Source organism: Juglans microcarpa x Juglans regia, chromosome 1S, assembly GCF_004785595.1.
Source record: "Juglans microcarpa x Juglans regia isolate MS1-56 chromosome 1S, Jm3101_v1.0, whole genome shotgun sequence".
NCBI classification, from domain to species: Eukaryota; Viridiplantae; Streptophyta; class Magnoliopsida; order Fagales; family Juglandaceae; genus Juglans; species Juglans microcarpa x Juglans regia.
This window is the reverse complement of record NC_054595.1, coordinates 21,520,098-21,539,524: the sequence shown is the minus strand read 5'-3', so window position 1 is coordinate 21,539,524 and position 19,427 is coordinate 21,520,098. Positions and strand designations below refer to the sequence as shown.

The 19,427-nt window shown below is 35.3% G+C and overlaps 1 protein-coding gene across 1 annotated transcript; it reads right to left on the bottom strand.

The window, feature by feature from the left end:
* Positions 1–16,329: 16,329 nt before the first annotated feature.
* LOC121247414 (TIR-only protein-like) lies at positions 16,330–16,827 on the bottom strand. The gene is made up of 2 exons (XM_041145768.1): positions 16,530–16,827; positions 16,330–16,394 (listed from the first exon to the last, which is right to left on the bottom strand). The coding sequence occupies exons 1-2, from the start codon at positions 16,825–16,827 to the stop codon at positions 16,330–16,332; spliced, it is 363 nt and encodes a 120-aa protein (XP_041001702.1).
* Between the last annotated feature and the right edge of the window lie 2,600 nt (positions 16,828–19,427).

Genomic DNA, 19,427 nt, shown 5'->3' with positions numbered 1-19,427 from the left:
CTAATATTATTCTTTAAAAAAAATAAATTTGCACGTTTGAGACATTACTATACAAAAGCTCATTTCACTTTATTGCCATGAAAATATTAAAATATTTCAATTACAAGAAGATTATATAAAAAATAAATTATTGACATGATTTAATTTAATATATCAGATTAGAAAATTATTTTTATTATAAATTAGGCCTATAAAATTTCACGCAGTTAAGTTAATTTGTGTGTAAAATTTTTCGGATAATAGCTTCCAGCCTTCCATTAACGTTGCTCAGAACTTGAAGGCCCACTCTCGATCTCGTCGTAGTTCACGCCATGCTTAAAAGCAGCCCATTCTGGAAGCGAGAAATTGCTTTACCCTCACAAGTCATTAACATTGCTTCTACCACTTGCTGTACTCCACCAGCTTCCTAGTCTCCTCCATTCTCTTCGGTTTGCCATAGTCCGCCAATCTCTAAGCCTCAGCCAGCAATGGCACGCTCTCATCCTCTCACACGGGCGGGGAGGGACAGAGGCTCAGAGCCCTTTCCTCGCCATCAAACAAATGTCTGCGTACGCTATATGTGGAAAGCCCAAATCGGGGCCCAGTTCATTTTTACTCGGTTGAGGTCGAGAATGCATACCTATGATTATATGAAACTTGTTAATTAATGGGTATTTGAAAAATCGTGCATATAATGAGGCTCTTGATTCGCTCAACGGAATGTCCTCTAGTGATGAAACGCCGGAAGATTATGTGCTCACTACACTTGCGAAAGTATGTGGGCAGTCTGGTAGATTGGAGTTTACCAACTGGGTTTGTTTCGGATAGGGTTGTTGCCAATTTGTTGATACTCATGTATTCTAAATGCGGTCGAATGTAGTGAACCCGCAAGTTGTTTGATGAAATGTTGGAAGGAAATTCACGTTCTTGGAATGCAATAATAGCGGGCTATGCTAGTGGTTGCTGGGATCTCAGTTTTGATAAGGAAATTGTGAGTAATGTAAAGTCGTCGTTATATCTACAGAGATGGACTGAAGTCTTTGTGGGCTTTGGTTTGGGACAGTAAAGAATCAGAGGGTTGGGCTCAAAGGCTTCTATGGGCTTGGATAGCTAATGTCTTTTGCTTAGTTTTGTTGTATTTTTTAATATGGGCTAGGATAGTGTTTATTAAGCCCAATTGCTTATATCCCCACTTATCTTTAATTGTTGTTAGTGGGACTTAAAAGGCCCATGGCCTCTTCTTGGCTTTCCGTAAAGTCTTTGTGATAGTATATATACTCAGCTGGATAGTGTAAGGAATTAATCTCAAATGATATAGAAATTTATTGGTTTTTCTCCAATTTTCTCTCCCATGTATTTGGAGGAGCTCTTCTCCTCGAAGAGAGCAAATCAATGTTATTTTATTTTAATCCGTGAGGTGTGTTACAGATTTACGATTTTGAGTTTGCTGCCTCTTTTTGGTAGTGATGGTGGGAATTGGGATTAGTACGGGAGGGATGATCAGCTTCATTCTCATATTGGGAAGAATGAATGGATCGAATATTCGTGTTTGGAACTCGACGTTTGCAATAATAAAGTTATTGTGTGTATTTGACAGAATGAGATGTAGAAATAAAGTTGATGTTTGGACGGCAATGATGACTGCATGTGCAGATCAATGATGCCTTGGCTGAGGTATTGTTTCTTGTTCAGGTGAAAGATGCAATAGAGCTCAACCGAGTGTCACTCGCCAGCGAGCATCCTCCTGCTTGTAGCTCACTTTCCTACTAAGGATTTTCTTGATTGTAACGCTCGCGTGCGTATTTCTTTATCTTATTTGAGTTATTCATAGCCAGCCCGACCAGGAAGGGTCCTGAGATAGGCTATAACCTATAGCTAGGTGTGCGCTAAGAGTAATTCTAGAGAAACAATAGAGCTTAATTAGAGCACGGGTATTGATTAGCCAAATGCCAATCAAGTATAAATTTTGATTAAATTTTCTCAAAATCAAAGTGCATTAATTGGACTAGCCAAATCACTTCAAGTCAAGTAATAAGAATATAAATGAAAAACTAAAGTCGTGAGTTACTGTTTACCAACTAAAAGAATATTTTATTAAAAAATATTCTCACTTTTCAATAAGTTCTCTTCCTTCATTTTCTATTTGTTTCTTCTTCATTTCTCTTCATTTCTTCTGAAATAATAGTAGCATGAAAACTGTTGGATAAGAGTACAAAAAAGCTCAATTCTTCCGTGGCCCCTTACTAGTAGAACAGAACAAACAAAATTTCATCATCGAAAGAAAGAAAACAGGACATGAGAGAGTGAAATAGTTATCGTGTTAAATAATTTGTTTGGACAGTAAATATTAAATTATTAATTAATATATAGAGTATATTTATAAATATAAAATAATAAAATATTATTAAAATATATAATATTATATTATTATTTTGATTTTAAAATGACTAGTTTAACGTGAATTGACCTCTCTAAAAGTTTTGACTTTAGATAAAATCTCAAATTTTAATCAAAATTTAGACTTGATAATGGCAATTGCCAATGCTTAGGGGTGATGCTACATGCACAGAGCTTCTACCGATTTTTTATTTTTTAATCGAACTATAAGTTTTTTTTAAAGTATTTTTTAAAAATCAAAAAATAATTAAAAAAAATACTTTCTTACTCATTAATTATTAAGAAAAAGAAATACGGTATAAAATATGTGTACAAAATTTCGGTGGCTCTATCAGTATTGTTCATACACAAATTTGAGATTTGAAATCACAACTTATAATGTACATGTGTTTTTCAGAGACTGTGAATAGTCAATGTGATCGTAGTATTGGTTCATACAAAGTATTCATCCTTTTAAAAAAATTTATTTGATTTGGATTCTAAATTTTACATAATACTCTCTATTTAAAATAGAGTTGTAAAAGATATATATATATATATATATATATATTTATAATTACTACTCTTAAAATGTTGGGATATATAGAGTTGGTTACTAACTTACTGTATGTGTGTGTGGTGACAATGTTACGTACATAGCTAGGCTTGTTATGTAATAATTGTATCAAAATTGTATTTCTAACAATTATTTTTTATCACATAATCAAGCCTCTTTTTCCCTATAGCACTTTGTTTTAAAAACAAAAAAGTACAAGAATGAAGAGGCCCAAGAGGGATCATATAGCCTTGTTTATTTTTACAGTTCATTTTAATTCATATCATCTCATCTAATTATTACAAATTTCTTAAATTTTCATACAAAATATAATAAATAATTTAACTTTTTCAAATCTCAATTCAACTTTTTCAAATCTAAAAAAATAATATTAAAAAATATATTTTAATAATATTTTATTCAACTTTCAGATCAACTCATCTCATATCATCTCATATCAAAAAATATATGCTAATAATATTTTATTTTATAGATAGAAAATGATATAAAAAATTATTTCACAAGTTTTACACAACTCGTTAATCAAATATTATTTGCTTTAATTAATTCCAATACATGATGGAAGTACTTAAACACAATCTAAATGAATTTTTAAAAAAACTATTATTTTTTACATAATTATGAAATATTATGGAATTGTAGTCTATATATTTTGTTCATCGCTTAGGGAGAAGAAAATCTGTTTATTAATTATAAACAGAATATTCTTGATCTCTTCCCGAATAGAAGACACAAATTCAAATCCCAATTTCCTTAGCATTGCATGAAAGGATAATTAAAAAAAAAGGGGACATGTGTTCGTTCGAATTCCAAACTGGGCACTCGAGTATACCCGACTGGAAACTCGGGTTTCAAATCTAGGTCGGGAGATTATGACTCGGGGTGAAACTCGGATGAAACTAGATTTTTTTTTTTTAACAAAATCCTATGGTTAAATTTTTTTTTAAAAAAGTATTTATTTATTTATTTTTATCTAAAAGCCTATATTTCAAGAAATCATGTTGAAAAGCATAATAGCATTGAACATTGTCCATAGTAATAAAAATATATCAAAATAGAAAATTAAATTTTATGTAAAAAATAAGTAAAGTTAGAAACTAATTACCTTTTTAACTAAATGCATGTAAAAGAAAATATATACAATATTTATCACGTAAAATGCATGCAACATGCAATGCAATTCATTATATATTACATTATTTGATATTTATATATTATATTACAAAACACAAAATTATAATATATGAATTACGAAACACAACTTTGGAAGAAGATTATTAGATAGATGTAAGAGAAACACATTATTTAACGAAGATTGATGAATCTGATCTATCCCCTCTTCTTCAAATATCATCCCGGCATTGTTGTTGTGGTTAATTTGCAAGACATTGATGGAGATGAACATCTGCAGACATGTGGTAAGCTGTCAAATTATACCAAGTCAGAACAGAAAGCTGTCAAGGAGAGAGATTTTTATATGCAAGGGAAAAACTGAAATTTTCAACTGGAAAAACCATCCTATATATACTCTGATAACAGTGCCCATAACATAACCAATATTGTAAGGCATCAGTGGCAGACTTTCCATTTTTATGTCCGATTAGTGTGGGGTTATACTATGGTAACTTTTCTTGTTCAACAGAACCAATTAAGTGCATTTGGGCAGGGCAAGCCAGGTTGAGATGATTCTGGAGCCTGCTTACTGCTTATAGGAAGGCAATGTGAATTGGAACCCTCTTCCGGCAGTTGGGCAAGAGCCGTTTTCATAACTATAAGATGGTATTGTAATAAGAGAAATGATTGGTACAAGTCTCAAATAGACAAATCCCATACAAGCTTTTGTAAAAAAGTGGACCTTATTTTAAAAAAGTGTAACAAAAACTATTATTTATTAGTGAGACCTATTGTTTTATAAAAGGCTTGTATGAAACTTGTCTATTTGGAGTTTGTATCTAGCATTACTCTTAATATATGATGTATACGCGGAATTATTATTATTATTATTTTTTTGATAAACATACATTTTTTTGTATATTTTTCTTATAATTATATATGTTTTAAATCGAGTTCTGATCTATTTAAAACATAATTAATGTAAAGAAGGACTGTTTTTATCATTACTCACATACGACGTAGAAATTATGACTATTTTTTTTTTTGAAGATAAAATTATGGCTGTATTAGTTAGTTAATGTAACATTTGTATTAGACAGTACTAGTAGTTATATATTTATATTAGGCCTTACATGACTTACAGACCGAGTCATTAGGTAATTAAGTACTGATCACTCCTCTTAATTACCATGTAATGTCGTGTATTTAATCGAGAAAAATTAGCTAGATTTGTAATAAATAAATAAAAAAAAATTCTCTTAAAGAACTGAATCGGATCACACACATAAACTCTAGTCATAAAAGAATTACATAAAAATAAATTGACAAACTAACATAATTTAATATGGTATATTAAATTGTAAATTTATCTAATAGATCACATAAAGTTATGTCAATCTGTGAATTTATTTTTTATAAAATATTTTATTATCTATAGGACCTCTCTTATGTATGTGTGCGTGTATATACATTTATATATATATATATATATATATATGTATATATTATACCTACATGTATATATATACACACACATACGTGTATATATATATTATGTACATGTAGCTTAGTGGCTAAATTCTTCCTTACACGGAGATGATTTCTTTAAAGAAAGTTATGAGCGATCAAAAAGTTATCTTGGCCACTTTATTCTCGATTAATATTTGTTATTTAATTTAAAGCTACGGAGCTTTCTACTCCTTCCCTCTTACTCTAGTAAAAAATTAAGGATTTCAGATCTGATTTTTGTCCAAAGAGACTAGAAGGCTTCATCTTCCTCTTCCTTCTCATTTCTTTTTTTCTCCATCCACCCACCTTGTATATCAAGGTAGTTCTTTTCATGCTTAGTTTTATTTTGCTTGTTTTAAAGTTGGAAAAGATAAATCTACAACTAGCTTTTCAAAAACTCTTGAGAGACGTGTGACACAAACAGACTCTTAGGCTTCAAAACGTTCAGAGGAAAGTGACGATTTTGCAAAAATCAACATATGTGGTCCTCATGAGTTGCCCACATCTATGCATGGTCTCAAGCGCCACCCTTTTTAGTAGCTATTCTCGCCACACGAGTCAGATCACTAGAATCGCCACAACTAAATTTTTCAGATCTGACCTTTGTAGTCGAAAAGAGATAAATGTGTTGCCTTCATGTGCCGTCATAGATTCTAAAATCTACCGAAGTTAGTCCAAACTGTAATCCTTCCTTTTTCGCATCTATCCTACTGCTTTCCTTTTTGGTTTCCTTATTGTTACTTAAAATAAAAAAAAGAGTTCGCCTCTTGAATTTTTTTTTTGTAGAGGTTGAGTCATTTTCTTCTATAAAGGATAAGGTTGAGTCTCTGTTTAGGTAGAGAGTGTTATTTCTTGAATGTTTGTTTGTAGAGAGTATCAGCACTAGTGAACACCAAATCAGTCACAAAAAGAAATAGTATATTGGTGGAGCTCCAAATGCTAATTTTTGATGAATAAGTCTAAAAGTTATTTTCTTTTTGATTTATGATGTCATGTTTGATATGAGGACATCCTAGAATGTATCTGGTTATAAATATAAGTTTTTTGATGAATGAATGATGACAGTTTTCTTTAAAAAAGAAAAGAAAATTAAAGCTAACACAAGCTTCCACATTTGGCAAGAATTAAATAGGTATCTTAATGTATTATGCATGCATGACCTCGATTATGAAATCAAAAAGTACAATAGGCGGGTGGGAGAACATCCAAAATAAATACCCAAATAAGTACCCGGGAGAATATCCAAAATAAATACCCAAATAAGTAACTGTTTTAAAATTTAAGAATCGATACTGGACTGATTCATTATCGAAATCAGAACTTTCAGTTTTTCATTTCCAATTTTAGTCTGATCCGGTCTAGCTTTTCCGATTTTACGGATTATATATGTTACTAATAATAAGATGTTTACATATATTAAACTATTAGTCTATTTATATTATAGTATAAGTACATTATTTTATAATAATTAATACATACTAGTATAATATTGAATTTAACTATAGTTTATATAAGTTTTAGACTTTTTATATGAGTATATATGATCAAATGTATAAAAATATATTTACAAAAAGAATATAGATGTATAAATATTGAAATTTCTTATGCCAAAAATATATTAATCGTTGGTATATCAAAAGTAAGTATATATTAATAACTTAAAATTGATAGGGCGGTTCACCTTGCACCTTTTTCTCTAGCTTCTCTCTAGGGCTCTCGATTTTGCCCCGCATGGAACCACCCCTAGCCCCGTCAACTTTAGTGGCAGGGTCCTCCCGCACTTTTACCGAGCTCCTCAAACCTCCGGCGCTGAGGATTTCCTCCATCGGAATACCCATGGTATCATCAATACAAATGATTGGTTCCCCTGTAGAGAGATCATCAAAAATACTGTAACAGGTCTGATCAGATTCACACACAAAATAGTAAACTCTCTTCGAGGGGAGTGCCTCCAGAAAGGGGAATGAGATTGAGAAGTAGAGAGGAGAAAGGAAACTTAGGATTTTTTCATTACTTTTTCGATGCCTTCCACTTTTACGTTCTGTGTACATATACTTAGAGAAAATAAAAAGGGCCCGTGGCCTACTAATGGACTCACTTGAAGAAACATAAATAAAACAAGTAAATAAAATAGCGAGGCAATTGGATAACAGCCCATGTTACTGCCACGGCCCATTACTCTAACTTTAGCTATTGAACCTTACAAACAGATCATGGGCTCTTAACAATAACCCAGCCCCTTAACTCACGACACCCGCTTCAGCTTTTGACTTCACTTCAGTTAAACACTCCACTTTTGACTTCTCACCCACGTGCATTCCAGATTAGGGCTCGATCTCTTCTTCCTTAGACTCTCCAACGCCGTGTGAGTTCCCTTCAGCCATGGTGTGTTACAAATACCTTGGTGTTAAAATTCTCTCGTGGCCGACCTTCCCTGGATAACATTAAGCTGCATGTGGTGAAACGGTGGTGCCTTGCTAGCATTCCCACGATTGGGATTTTTGACAACTGAAACATCATGTTGATGATGAAGAGTGAGGCTGATCTTGCAAAAGCTTGGGCAAGGGAAGCTAGAGAAATTGAAGGTTTCAATTACCGTGTATTCAAATGGTACCCATAGTTCAATGAACAGCTTTTGGCAGCCTGTGGTATATGAAAAAGTCCCTGCTTATTGCACCAAATGTAGGCAACAAGGATACTTGACTGGTGTTCGTCGAAATGGCTCTAAGAACAATCTTTTGGTTAGACAAAACAAATCAGTATAAAAAGCTCAGAACATGTTGTACGTTGTTAAAAATCAACAGGGCAACCAGAATGAAAACATTACACCTAATAGGACAACACCAGTTTGTTAGGCATGAGGTGATGATGTGAGTAAAAAAGGGTCTAGATGAGGAACTTGGAAGGACTACTAATAAAGCTTCAGATTCTAAGTCTAAGACACGCATTACGACAAAAGATCATGATGAGGCCCATGATAAAAACTCTAATACAGATGAGCATAGGCACTGTATTGAAAGAGTGGAAATTGAAGACATCACTAGTGAAGAGGAAAAAACAAATGGCCATGAGCTTGATGACAAGGCCAAAACGTGCATGAAATACCACTTAAAGACATTGAATGATAAGCTTGTAACGGCTACCAGCTGAATAAGTTTGCATCTTTAGGCTGACAACATGCGAGGGTCTAGCTCGGGAGATTCAGATACTCTAAAGGACCCTGATACTAAGGGTGAATCAGATTTAAAAGAGGGACTTGTGACTCCTCTTACAAACGTTTTCAATCCTCTCAAAGATCTAGATGATGAGGAAGGGTTGTTACAGGCCATAGTCAGTTCTCACAAAGGGGTACAAATCAGATTTTGAAAGACAAACCCAAGCTGCTAAAAAGAAGGGTAAAAAGAAGAAAATACTTATCCCTAGTTGACGGGACTGTATTCTTTGATTCTACATGCCCACAGTAGGAAAACTAAAGGAATTAGTTAGAAAGTTTCAGCCTAAAGTTCTTGCCATTCTTGAGCCTTTTATTGCTTTGAATAAGGTAAAAGCGATAACTAAGATATTGAATATGCAGTATTTTTTATCCAATGAAGAGCAACACAGTAAGATTTGGTTACCATTGGACGGAAGATATCATTATCACCTGTTTCGATTCATAAATAGGTCATTACGGGGATTATTACTGATGTTAAACTGTCTTACAGGGCCTCTTTTATTTATGCTAGCTGTGGTTATTTAGATAAAAGGAACCTTTGGGATGAATTACAAAGGGTCTCCATGCCGAGCATTAATTGGTTGATATGTGGTGATTCTAATATAATAAGAAGCAATATAAAAAAGATTGGAGGTAGAGAAAAATCGCAAGTGGTTATGGATGATTTTAACGACTTTATTTCTCATTGTATACTGTTGGAACATGTTGAAGGTTCCAAATATACATGGTGTAATGGGTGTGAGGGACACACGTATATGGGCCAAACTTGATAGAACTTCAGTTTTACACAGGTTGCTTGCAGATTTGGCAAAGACATGTTTAGATCACAATCCACTTCTTATTCAAGTCAAAGAGGCAGCTTCTCGATATGGTCCTCCAGTTTTCAGATACATGAGGATGTGGTGCACACACGAGATTTGATCAACTTATCTATCTCTTATAACTGGAACCAACCTATTTATTGGGGAGGTCTTATGGAGTTTGGTGCTAAAGTTAAAAGGTTGAAACCAACTCTTCGGACCTAGAACAAAGAGATTATCAGAAGGTTGAACATCATGTGTAGAATGCTGAAGGTGAAATCATGAATATTGAGGCTCAGTTAATGGCTAACTACAACCATTGTTCTTGAACTGCAACTGCATTCTAAGCAAACGGAGCTTGAACAGTTTTTGCTCCAAGAAGAAATTCTCCTTAAGTAGAAATCCCAAGTGAAATGGCTAAAAGAAGGGGATTCAAACTCCTAAATTTTCCATGCAGCTTTACAGATCAAAAGAAAAAGATGGTTGCTTCAGCATATGAAATTGGAAGATGGAACTCAACTTAATTCCCCTCAGAAGATTCATGCATATCGATACATGAAAGGATTTATTCCAAATAGTTATTACAGATGAGGATAATGATTCTCTTTGCCAAAGTCCTTCATTTGAGGAAATCAAAATAACTTTATTTAACCTTCCAAAAGATAGCAGTCCCAGACCTGACAGTTTTGGTTCTTGTTTCTTTATGAAATGCTAGGATATCATTAAGGAGGACCTTGTAGAAGCAGCCGTAGATTTCTTTAATGGTACTCCTCTTCCAAATTTTTATTCATTTACATTCATTGTTATTATTCCTAAAGAAGACAATCCTTCGAGCTTTGCTAAATGCAAACCTATTAGTCTGTGTACGGTGATTTATAAAGTTTTCTCCAAGATTCTGGTTAATAGGCTCAACCCTCTTCTCTCTAAGATTGTTTCGAAAGAACAAGGAATTTATTAGAGGCCAAAACATACATGAAAATATTACACTTGCCAGAAAATGTTGCATAACATAAATGCCAAGGTGCGAGGAGGCAATGTGATGATTAAGGTGGATATGATAAAAGCTTATGATCGACTCGAATGGAGTTTTATCTTGGAGGTTCTCCAAGTTTTGGGATTCTCTGCAAAGTGGAGACATCTGATATCAAATTGTATCACCACCCATTCTTTTTCTATTTTAATGAATGGTACTAGTAAAGGATATTTTCAATCATCACGTGGGTTGATATAAGGGGACCCACTATCCCCGTACTTATTCATTATTGCTGAAGAAGTGTCGAGCCAATTACTGAATACGAGTGCAATAGATGGTAAGATTCTTGACTACAAAACTCACAGAGGATGTCCTAGATTTTCTCATTTTTTTTTTTTGTATGCAAATGATCTAATGCTTTTTTTGAATGGATTAAAAAAAAATCTTTGAAGGCGTGCATGGATGCGTTACGGTTATATGAAAATATTTCTGGTCAGAAGGTGAAACATACCAAATATGCGATGTATTTTGCTAAGCACACTTCCACTTCTCGAAAGACAATTGGGCTTCAAACAACAGGGTTTCATGAAGGTTCTTTCTCCTGCTTATATTTGGGTGCACCAATATGCACAGGTAGTATACGAGCTACTCAGCTTGAGCCATTAATCCAAAAAGTGCAAAAGAAATTAGCCTCATGGAAATGAGCTTAACTCTCTAAAGGGGGTAGACTAGTGTTATTAAAGCATGTGTTGTTTAGTATTCCTACTCATCTCTTAATATGCCTTGTAGTGTGCTGCGTAAGCTTAACTAGATTCTTGCAGGCTTCTTGTGTGGTAGCCAGGATGACAAGAAGAAAAAGAATGGGTGACATGGGAAAAAAATTGCACGGCTATGGAAGAAGGTGGGTTCGTGATACGGAAGTTAGAAGACATGGAGAAAGCCTTACATATGAAATTTGTTTGGCAGTTCTTGTATGGAAACTCTCTTTGGGCTAGCTTTTTCTGAGCCAAATTTAGAAATCAACACCACCATTTCCTCCTTGATCAATTCTCCTATGAATCACATTTTTGGAAGGCCTTAAAACCGTTGATAAAATTGGTTATAAGGAGATCTGGATGAATTGTTAATGAAGTTAAGATATCTTTTTGGTTTGAAAACTGGTTGTCCTTGGGAATACTTGGCGAATTCTAGGATATTACAAATCTCTCTTTGAAAGTGGCAGATGTATACTCTAAGACAAGAAGAATCTGGGAGAAACTTCAGGAGCTAGTGGGGAGTACCATCTATGAAGAACTAAAGCTACAAAATGTTAAGATTGCCTCAGGTCCTGATATTCCTACACGGAGAGCTGTATAAGACGAGAACTTTTCCACCCTTTCAGCTAGGCAATACACTTATGAACGCAAAGATAAATTGGCGTGGGCTAAATGGATCTGGCATAGTTTACTGCCTAAAAAAACTTCTACTTTTATGTGGAGATGTATGTATAAAGGCGTTTCTTTTAACTAGAATACTATGAAGTTGAATATCTCTATGGCCTCTAAATGTGAATATTGTAAAGTGGTTGCTTGTAATTCTTTGGATCACTCGCTTCTAATGGGAGAGATCCCTCATTTTGTCTAGACTTTCTTTTAATCAGCTTTGGGTTTGAAACTTGGGCCTACTTGTACATGGGGGGAATACAATAGTGGTTGTCGAAGGCTATAATGGTATCTCATATCAATGTTGTGTTTGGAATTCTCCCTTCTATTATCAGCTAGTTTCTGTGTCTTTTATAGATGTAAAGCCTGAATGTAGGGGGTTGTTGAAACATCAAGTGTGCTATAAGATCAAAATTTTTTTAGCTCAAATTATACATACCAAAACAACTAAACCATTAATAAGTGATCTAATAGTGTAGTTTTAAAGCAACTCAGCTTATTGACAATGCTTATTAAGAATAAGCAAATTCAGATTTTGAAATGGATGCGCTTGGCACGAGATTTTGCTAAGCTTAATGTGAGTGGAAGTAGCATTGACAACCCTGGAAGAAGCAGTCGTGGAGGAATCCTTAGAGATGTGAAGGGTCACATTATATTTGCTTTTGTCAAATATTATGATATCAATCTTAACAGTATTGCTGAGATCCGAGTCCTCTCGTATGGTTTGAATATCTGTGCACAGATGAATATAACCCATATTGAAGTAGAAATTGATTTTAAACTTGTGGTAAATTGGTGGGAAAAGGGTGGGCTTGTCCTTTGGAGGAGTCAGAAGTACTGGAGTGAAGCTAAATTGAAGGCGCGCTTGATGGTGGTACAACTCCTCCACTCTTTTAGAGAAACAAACCATGTTGCAGACAGATTAGCCAGATTGGGCTCTAGTGGTAAAAAGAAGTTCTTTAAGAACAATAGCAATCTTTCAAACGACATTATGGGAGCTATTCGAATGGATCGAGCTGGTTTACACATAATTCGACACGAATAATAGGTTTGTATGCATGTTTGTAACCCCCAGGTGTCCTGATGTAACCATGGTATTCCTCCACCATAAGTGAGGACTATCAATAAAATTGGAGTATCGTTCTCTTCTCAAAATAATAATAATAATAATAATAACTTAATATTAATGTTTATGTTTAAGATTAAAATTTTATGTGCTTATCAAATGTTATATTAAAAATTATAAGATTAATTTTATGTTATATGACATGATGTTATATTAATTTATATTATAAAATTAATGGGCTTGAATAATAAAATTAGAATTTCTTGTTATATGAATTAAAAATTTAACATATAACATATATAATATAATATAGAGAATTATGAATATATATCGGTCCGGTTTAGTTTAAACCGATTTAATATGAAAATCACTATTGCATCGATTTAAGACCAGTTTTGATTCTTAGGAATTACTACCGTACCAGACCACTTATAAATTGGACCTCGTCTGATCCGGTTTAAACGGTTGTTAGTTTTTTTTTTAATACCCCTAAACCGACATATCTTCAGATCATACGTGGTTTTACGCTTTCGGCCTTCTTTAAGAATGTCCAAAACAAGCAGCTTGTGGCGTCACATATATACTGAAAACAAAATTGGAATAGATTATAACAGATTGAACCGACATGGAAGGTCCTATTTTCTCCAAATAGGGTAAAGAAGCACGCACAGTACGTTACTATCGAGTTGAAAATCACATTTCTACCTCGCCAAAAAAACAAGTTATATATGACTCTGATACCATGAAAGAATGCGAAACTGCTCTGGTTTTTCACACCCGAAACTGTGTATGCATTATCATATATACACAAAACTGTTACAAACGTATGAGAGGATTAACATCATGTCTCTTACATGTAATACCTCGTATTTTAGTGTATTTTTACTGAAGGAATTATTTTTATGTAATCAAAATTTATTCTCTTATTTTAAAATTGGTTGGATTTTTAGTGAGTTTATTTCTATGATTTTAATTTGGTGAAAATTATTTTTATGTGCTTTCTTAATATTTATTTATTGTTATGCATTTAAATTACTTTTAATATTTAAATTAATTACCGTGGGATTTAATTATTTCAATTTGAATTTACCATTACGTTTAAATTATTTTATTTAACTTGTGGTTTTAAAATCATCTCCGTTGGATCATTTTTGTGACCCAAGTTATGAGGATTGGACCTCATTTCTTTTCCCTCCATTTTTCTTCCTCTCCTTTTCTTTTCTTTTCTTTCTTTTCTTTTTTCTTCTTCCTTATTTCTCCCCTCCCCCGTGCGTGCGATCTCTCTCTTTCTCTCTCCCCGCGTCTGTTTCTTCTCCACCAACCAGCGCCGCCGTGCATCGGCGGTGGTCGACACCGCCCAGCCCGCTAGCTTCCCCAGCCGCCGGCGACCTCGCCCCACCAATATCACCTCTGTTCGTGCCGCCGTTAGCCCCCATGAAGCCGCGGCACTCTTTCCGCCGTTGCGCCGCCGTCGCACCACCATTGGCCACCATCTTCCTACCACTTCATCCCCGACCTCTTAGCAACCCATTGGACCCAACCCCAGCTCCGATCCGTCACCGGTGAAGCCCCACCAAGCCCATTTTCGATTTGTGCATTTTTGGCCTAAAACCACCCCTTGCGCCGCCACCCACGGCAAACCACCACCACCATTGGCTTCACCGACCTCCCTAGGCCCTACCCTACCATTTTTGGGTCTTCGTTTGTCCTCGTTGAAAAGTGGGTATCTGTGACCCACGGCCACAGTGTATTTTACACTGTGGTGTTGCTCAGACATCACCACTTGCAGCTTCGTGATCCTCCGGAAATTATTATATTGCACTGTAAGTATTTCTCCAAAGAACTTTCGTAATTTAAATGTATTTTTGCACTAACCCATTTTACTGTATTTTTTGACATGCCGGACTGAGTCCGAGGAGTTCGGGGGTCGGATGGATTTGTGATTGGAGTTGTTTGGTTGGATTTGATTGGATTGGTAATTGTTGGTTTGGATATTGTGTTGGTACATGTGCATTTCATTATTTCATGCATGATCATGTTTGTAAAAGAAAACTGGATTTTCGTGTATTGCATTCATGTTCATGTGTTTATGAAAACTGGGTTTTCATGTGAGAATGGATTTTTGGTGCGTGTGTATCACGACCCCAAGCCGGGATGGGGTATTAACTCGGTGGAGCTCCTCTGGTTACTCGGGAGCGGAATATACTGAGTAACGTCCCCTGGATTGTCGCCGGGCGACAATGGGATCGGACGAGATGGTCTCGTGCCGACTCCGTAGTCCTTCTGCTGGCGGGGACTAGAGGATGTCTGGCCACGTACGCGCTGGGCGCGGAACTGGGCATCGCTCGTTGCGTTGTGTGGGTGCTTGGCCATGTACGCGCTGGGTGCGGAACTGAGCACCGCTACGAAGCCAGGACGTGCGGATGGTCCATAGGGGAGGCCATGGTGCATATGGAAATAATGCATGGTGCGTTTGGAATTAATGCATTATTTTCTAGGAAAATAGTGCGAGTTGAATTTTGGGTAAATCATTTTCTAGGAAAATGTTTTACGAATATTTTGGGCCAAAATGGGATTTTGGCGTGTGTTGGAAAATTGTCATTTTCGGAGAAAATGATCTTGTGTGGAAAAATGCATATTTTTCATGTGCATGCATGTTAGTTGCATTTAATGCATTTTATATTACGTTGTTGTTTTGGGTTATACTTACCTGCGATACCATTTTGTGGTAATGCAGATTTTGATGCAGATGAGGAGGAGGACGGCGAGCCTGAGGAGACGGCTCCGCCTGAGGAGTGATCTGGGATCACTCGTTTGTTTATCTGAAACTATTGTAATATATTTTATGAATTACTGTATAACTGTTATTTAAATCTTTACTGATGTTTGATTGTAAATAAATTCTGGTACTTAGTTGACTATCCGCTGCACTATTTTATTTGTACACTGTTGCATATACACACACTGGCACTTCGTTGGAATGTGTGACCGTGTTATCACCATCCTGATATCTCAATTCCTGTGTATTTATATAAGGGAGATTGGGGGCGCCACATTACAAGAGATAAACTATAAGAGATAAGCTAACCAACGTATAGATTATAAGAAGATAACAGCTGTTATATAAATCAAATACAAGTACTAAGCCGTGATGAACTAGAAGACTGGGGATTGAACAGCTTAAGCTTTATCCTTAACCGAATGATCATCTTTATCCTTAACATTGGGATGCTAGAAGGGAGTCGATCGTACGTACGTACGTATTTTCCAATGTTGGTCGTTTTCTTGGGAAGAAAGTGTTTCAGGAACTCTGAGCAATCTGCTCTGTAATGTCTTGCAAGCACTTTGTAGGACTCTGACCAATATCTGAAAACCAGGAAAAAAAATATAGATCAGAAAAACATTATAACTTATACATATGAACTATTTGTTCAGTCATTAAAAAGACCATTCGAAATAAGAAAAAGGGTGATGATCAAGAAAATAGAAAATTAAAGTAACCTCTCGACGAATCAAAGCGAAATCCAAGGGTATCTTTAGCCTCTTCAAGTGCTCTTCTGAATCTCTCAAGCTTTTCCTCTGGAACATAAGTTCCATCGTATTTGTTCCCAACTCGAAGCTGGGCCGGTTTGACATTATAAAAGATGGGTATAACTCTTTTCTGGCATTCTGTTGAAAGAGCCAATTCATGGAGACAATACAAAGACTCACAATATCTGGGAGAGAGCACTACAACACCAACTTTACAATCTCGAATGGCGGTATCAATCTTTTCGTACAATTTATCACCAGCTTTCATGTTTCGGTAGTCCAGGAAGGGCCTAAGCCCAAGCCGGAGAAGGTTGTCGTAGAGTAACACACACCCCCCCCCCCAAAAGCTAATTTTAAGATTCCAAACTTCAAACTTATCAAACATTCCTAAAGTTACAAATTAAACAATAACACGTCTACGGGTACAGAAGTCAACGGCGTTCAAGACTGAGGCCAAAATCGATGGGCAGATTATGGTGGTAATAGAAGATTCGATAACAGAGCCCTTCAAAGGGAAGTGTTGCGCAAATAATTTCTTCAAATAAATGCCCATAGAACAACGTTTAAGGGTACCAGACATAGATTAAACCATCATGAATATGCTAAGGGGATCAGTTCACCGGAGTATATCGATCGAAGATCAAAACAAAAAAAACCGATGGGTGGCACTGCTCCTTTCGGAAAGGGGAAATGGAAACGGGAGGGTGTACAGCAGTTCTGCTTGTGGGAATTTAGGGGAAATGGTATCGAACACTAGATGAAATAAAAACCAGCTTTTACGGCAGTTTTACTTTATTTCGCCGTAAAAAACATTAGTCGGTCCGATAGTTAGAACCTTTTGCGTCGAATAATTTTGGCGTAATAGGACAAAACTCAATGCAATATCGTAATCCACTGTTCATTCGCGCACTTCTTCAAATTCCGCGCTACAATTCAACGGCGATACAGAAGTCGTCATAAATACGTGTTATTCCTGATGACTTCTTTTGCGACGTAACAAAAATTGCTGGTAAAAGAAGATTTCCTTGTAGTGACTAATATTGCCCAAATCCAAAGAGGATTAAGCTTTCCTTACTATATTTGCGCAGATTCACATTCTTATGATAATTCAGCGCATTCAACGTAGAATCTGGATACTCCATATATATGTTTCTTATAGAAGTTATGGCATAGTAGAGTTGCTGTAGATGAAAGGTTGCAACAATGTGGTGTCTAAATGTAGCTGCTCCAATAATGGTTTCACGGAAAGAATTAACCATGTTTTTTCATGCATGCTCTTTGAGTGCGGAGGCCATAGGTATGTAATTGCTTACCTTGATTATATTTTTAGATTCCCTCAAAGAAAGTAATAACATTAATGTTTTTTCATGGATGCTCTTTGATTGTGGAGATCTGTAATTGCTTACTTTGATTATATTTTTGGATTCCCTCAAAGTTTCTTTCAATTGTTTGAAAGATAAAACTACATTGTAGTGGTTTTTTTATTGACCGCAATGGTCACATATGTTAGATTGCTCATGTATTGGTTCCAGCTCTTATCTACTTGGAGATTTGGCTTGAATGCACGTCATTAATCATCCAGCTAGGTTTGAGGGTTTATCCAGGTCTAAAGATTATGTTATGAAAAAGGTTGCAAGAACTAAATTTGTTACTCGAGTTTAAAAAGTTGGTCACTAATAATTAACTAATATACTACACACATATATATATATATACCCATTTTTAAAGGGATGGCCCTAGCTAGAAGATCACCTTTTTTTTGTTTAATGGTTGCCACCCGTTGTTGATTATCTCAAAACTGAACATTGATATTGGTGCATCAAATTAAGGAAACATTGATATTCCTGCTGATTGTGGAGAAGTTTTTAGGTCGTCTTGATCTTATTCTGTTATTTTTGGTTTTTCCTCATGTTCTTAAAGGCTCTAGAACAAATTAATATTCTTGGTGAACTTTCAATTACAATTCCAAATTTGTTTTGCTCATTTCTTACGAATTCAGCATTCCAAAGTAAATTGTGGGGCGTATTACAAGAAAAATGACATTTAATTTCCGACGAGAAGAAATAGTCGCAGGAAAAAATCATACATTCGCTGCAACGTCGCCTCAATATAAGTTGAGTCAAGAAAACGAATTTCCGGCACGTAGATGGAAAAGATTAAACCTAGCTAGCTCGTAGAAATTAGGGTGCATGCATGGACGGTTGTCCGATCGAGCTCCATGCAGTACTTCACAGATGGGTTGCTCGGAGACCGATGGGTCTCCAATAGAAATTATAAATTTCTAAGCACATGCTGCGGCGCCAGCCATTCTATGATGGAATGTCAGAGTCACATATAGATCTATTGTGTGACATTCCAATTAGACCTGATCAGATGATAGCGATAGTATTACGACGACAACGGGCCAGATGTAGTGAAAGGACCGCGATTCTTGACAAGAACAAATTGAGTTGTGTACCTCATTTATATATATATATTATTAGATAGGATTTAGATGGCACCTTCAATTTCGCTCGCTATATTTTAATCACAGTGCTACAGGTAAATATTATATATATTAAGTAACAATACTTCCATTTAAGCAATATTTTATTTTTTAATTTAAATTTTGACTTATATATATGTCCGTAGAATTATGTAAATAAAGTCGTAAATATACACTACAACATAATTATTTTTTAGTGATGATTGAGAAATTGTGACAGTTCCCAAACCGCCACAATAGATATATGAGATTTTTTTTTACGTTCAAATGTAAGGAAAATTTACGTTCGAACGTCACATATACGTTCGAACATTGTGACTACTTACGTGCGAACATGAAATATTTTGGCACCAACGTTCGAATGTTAGTAATTAACGTTCGAA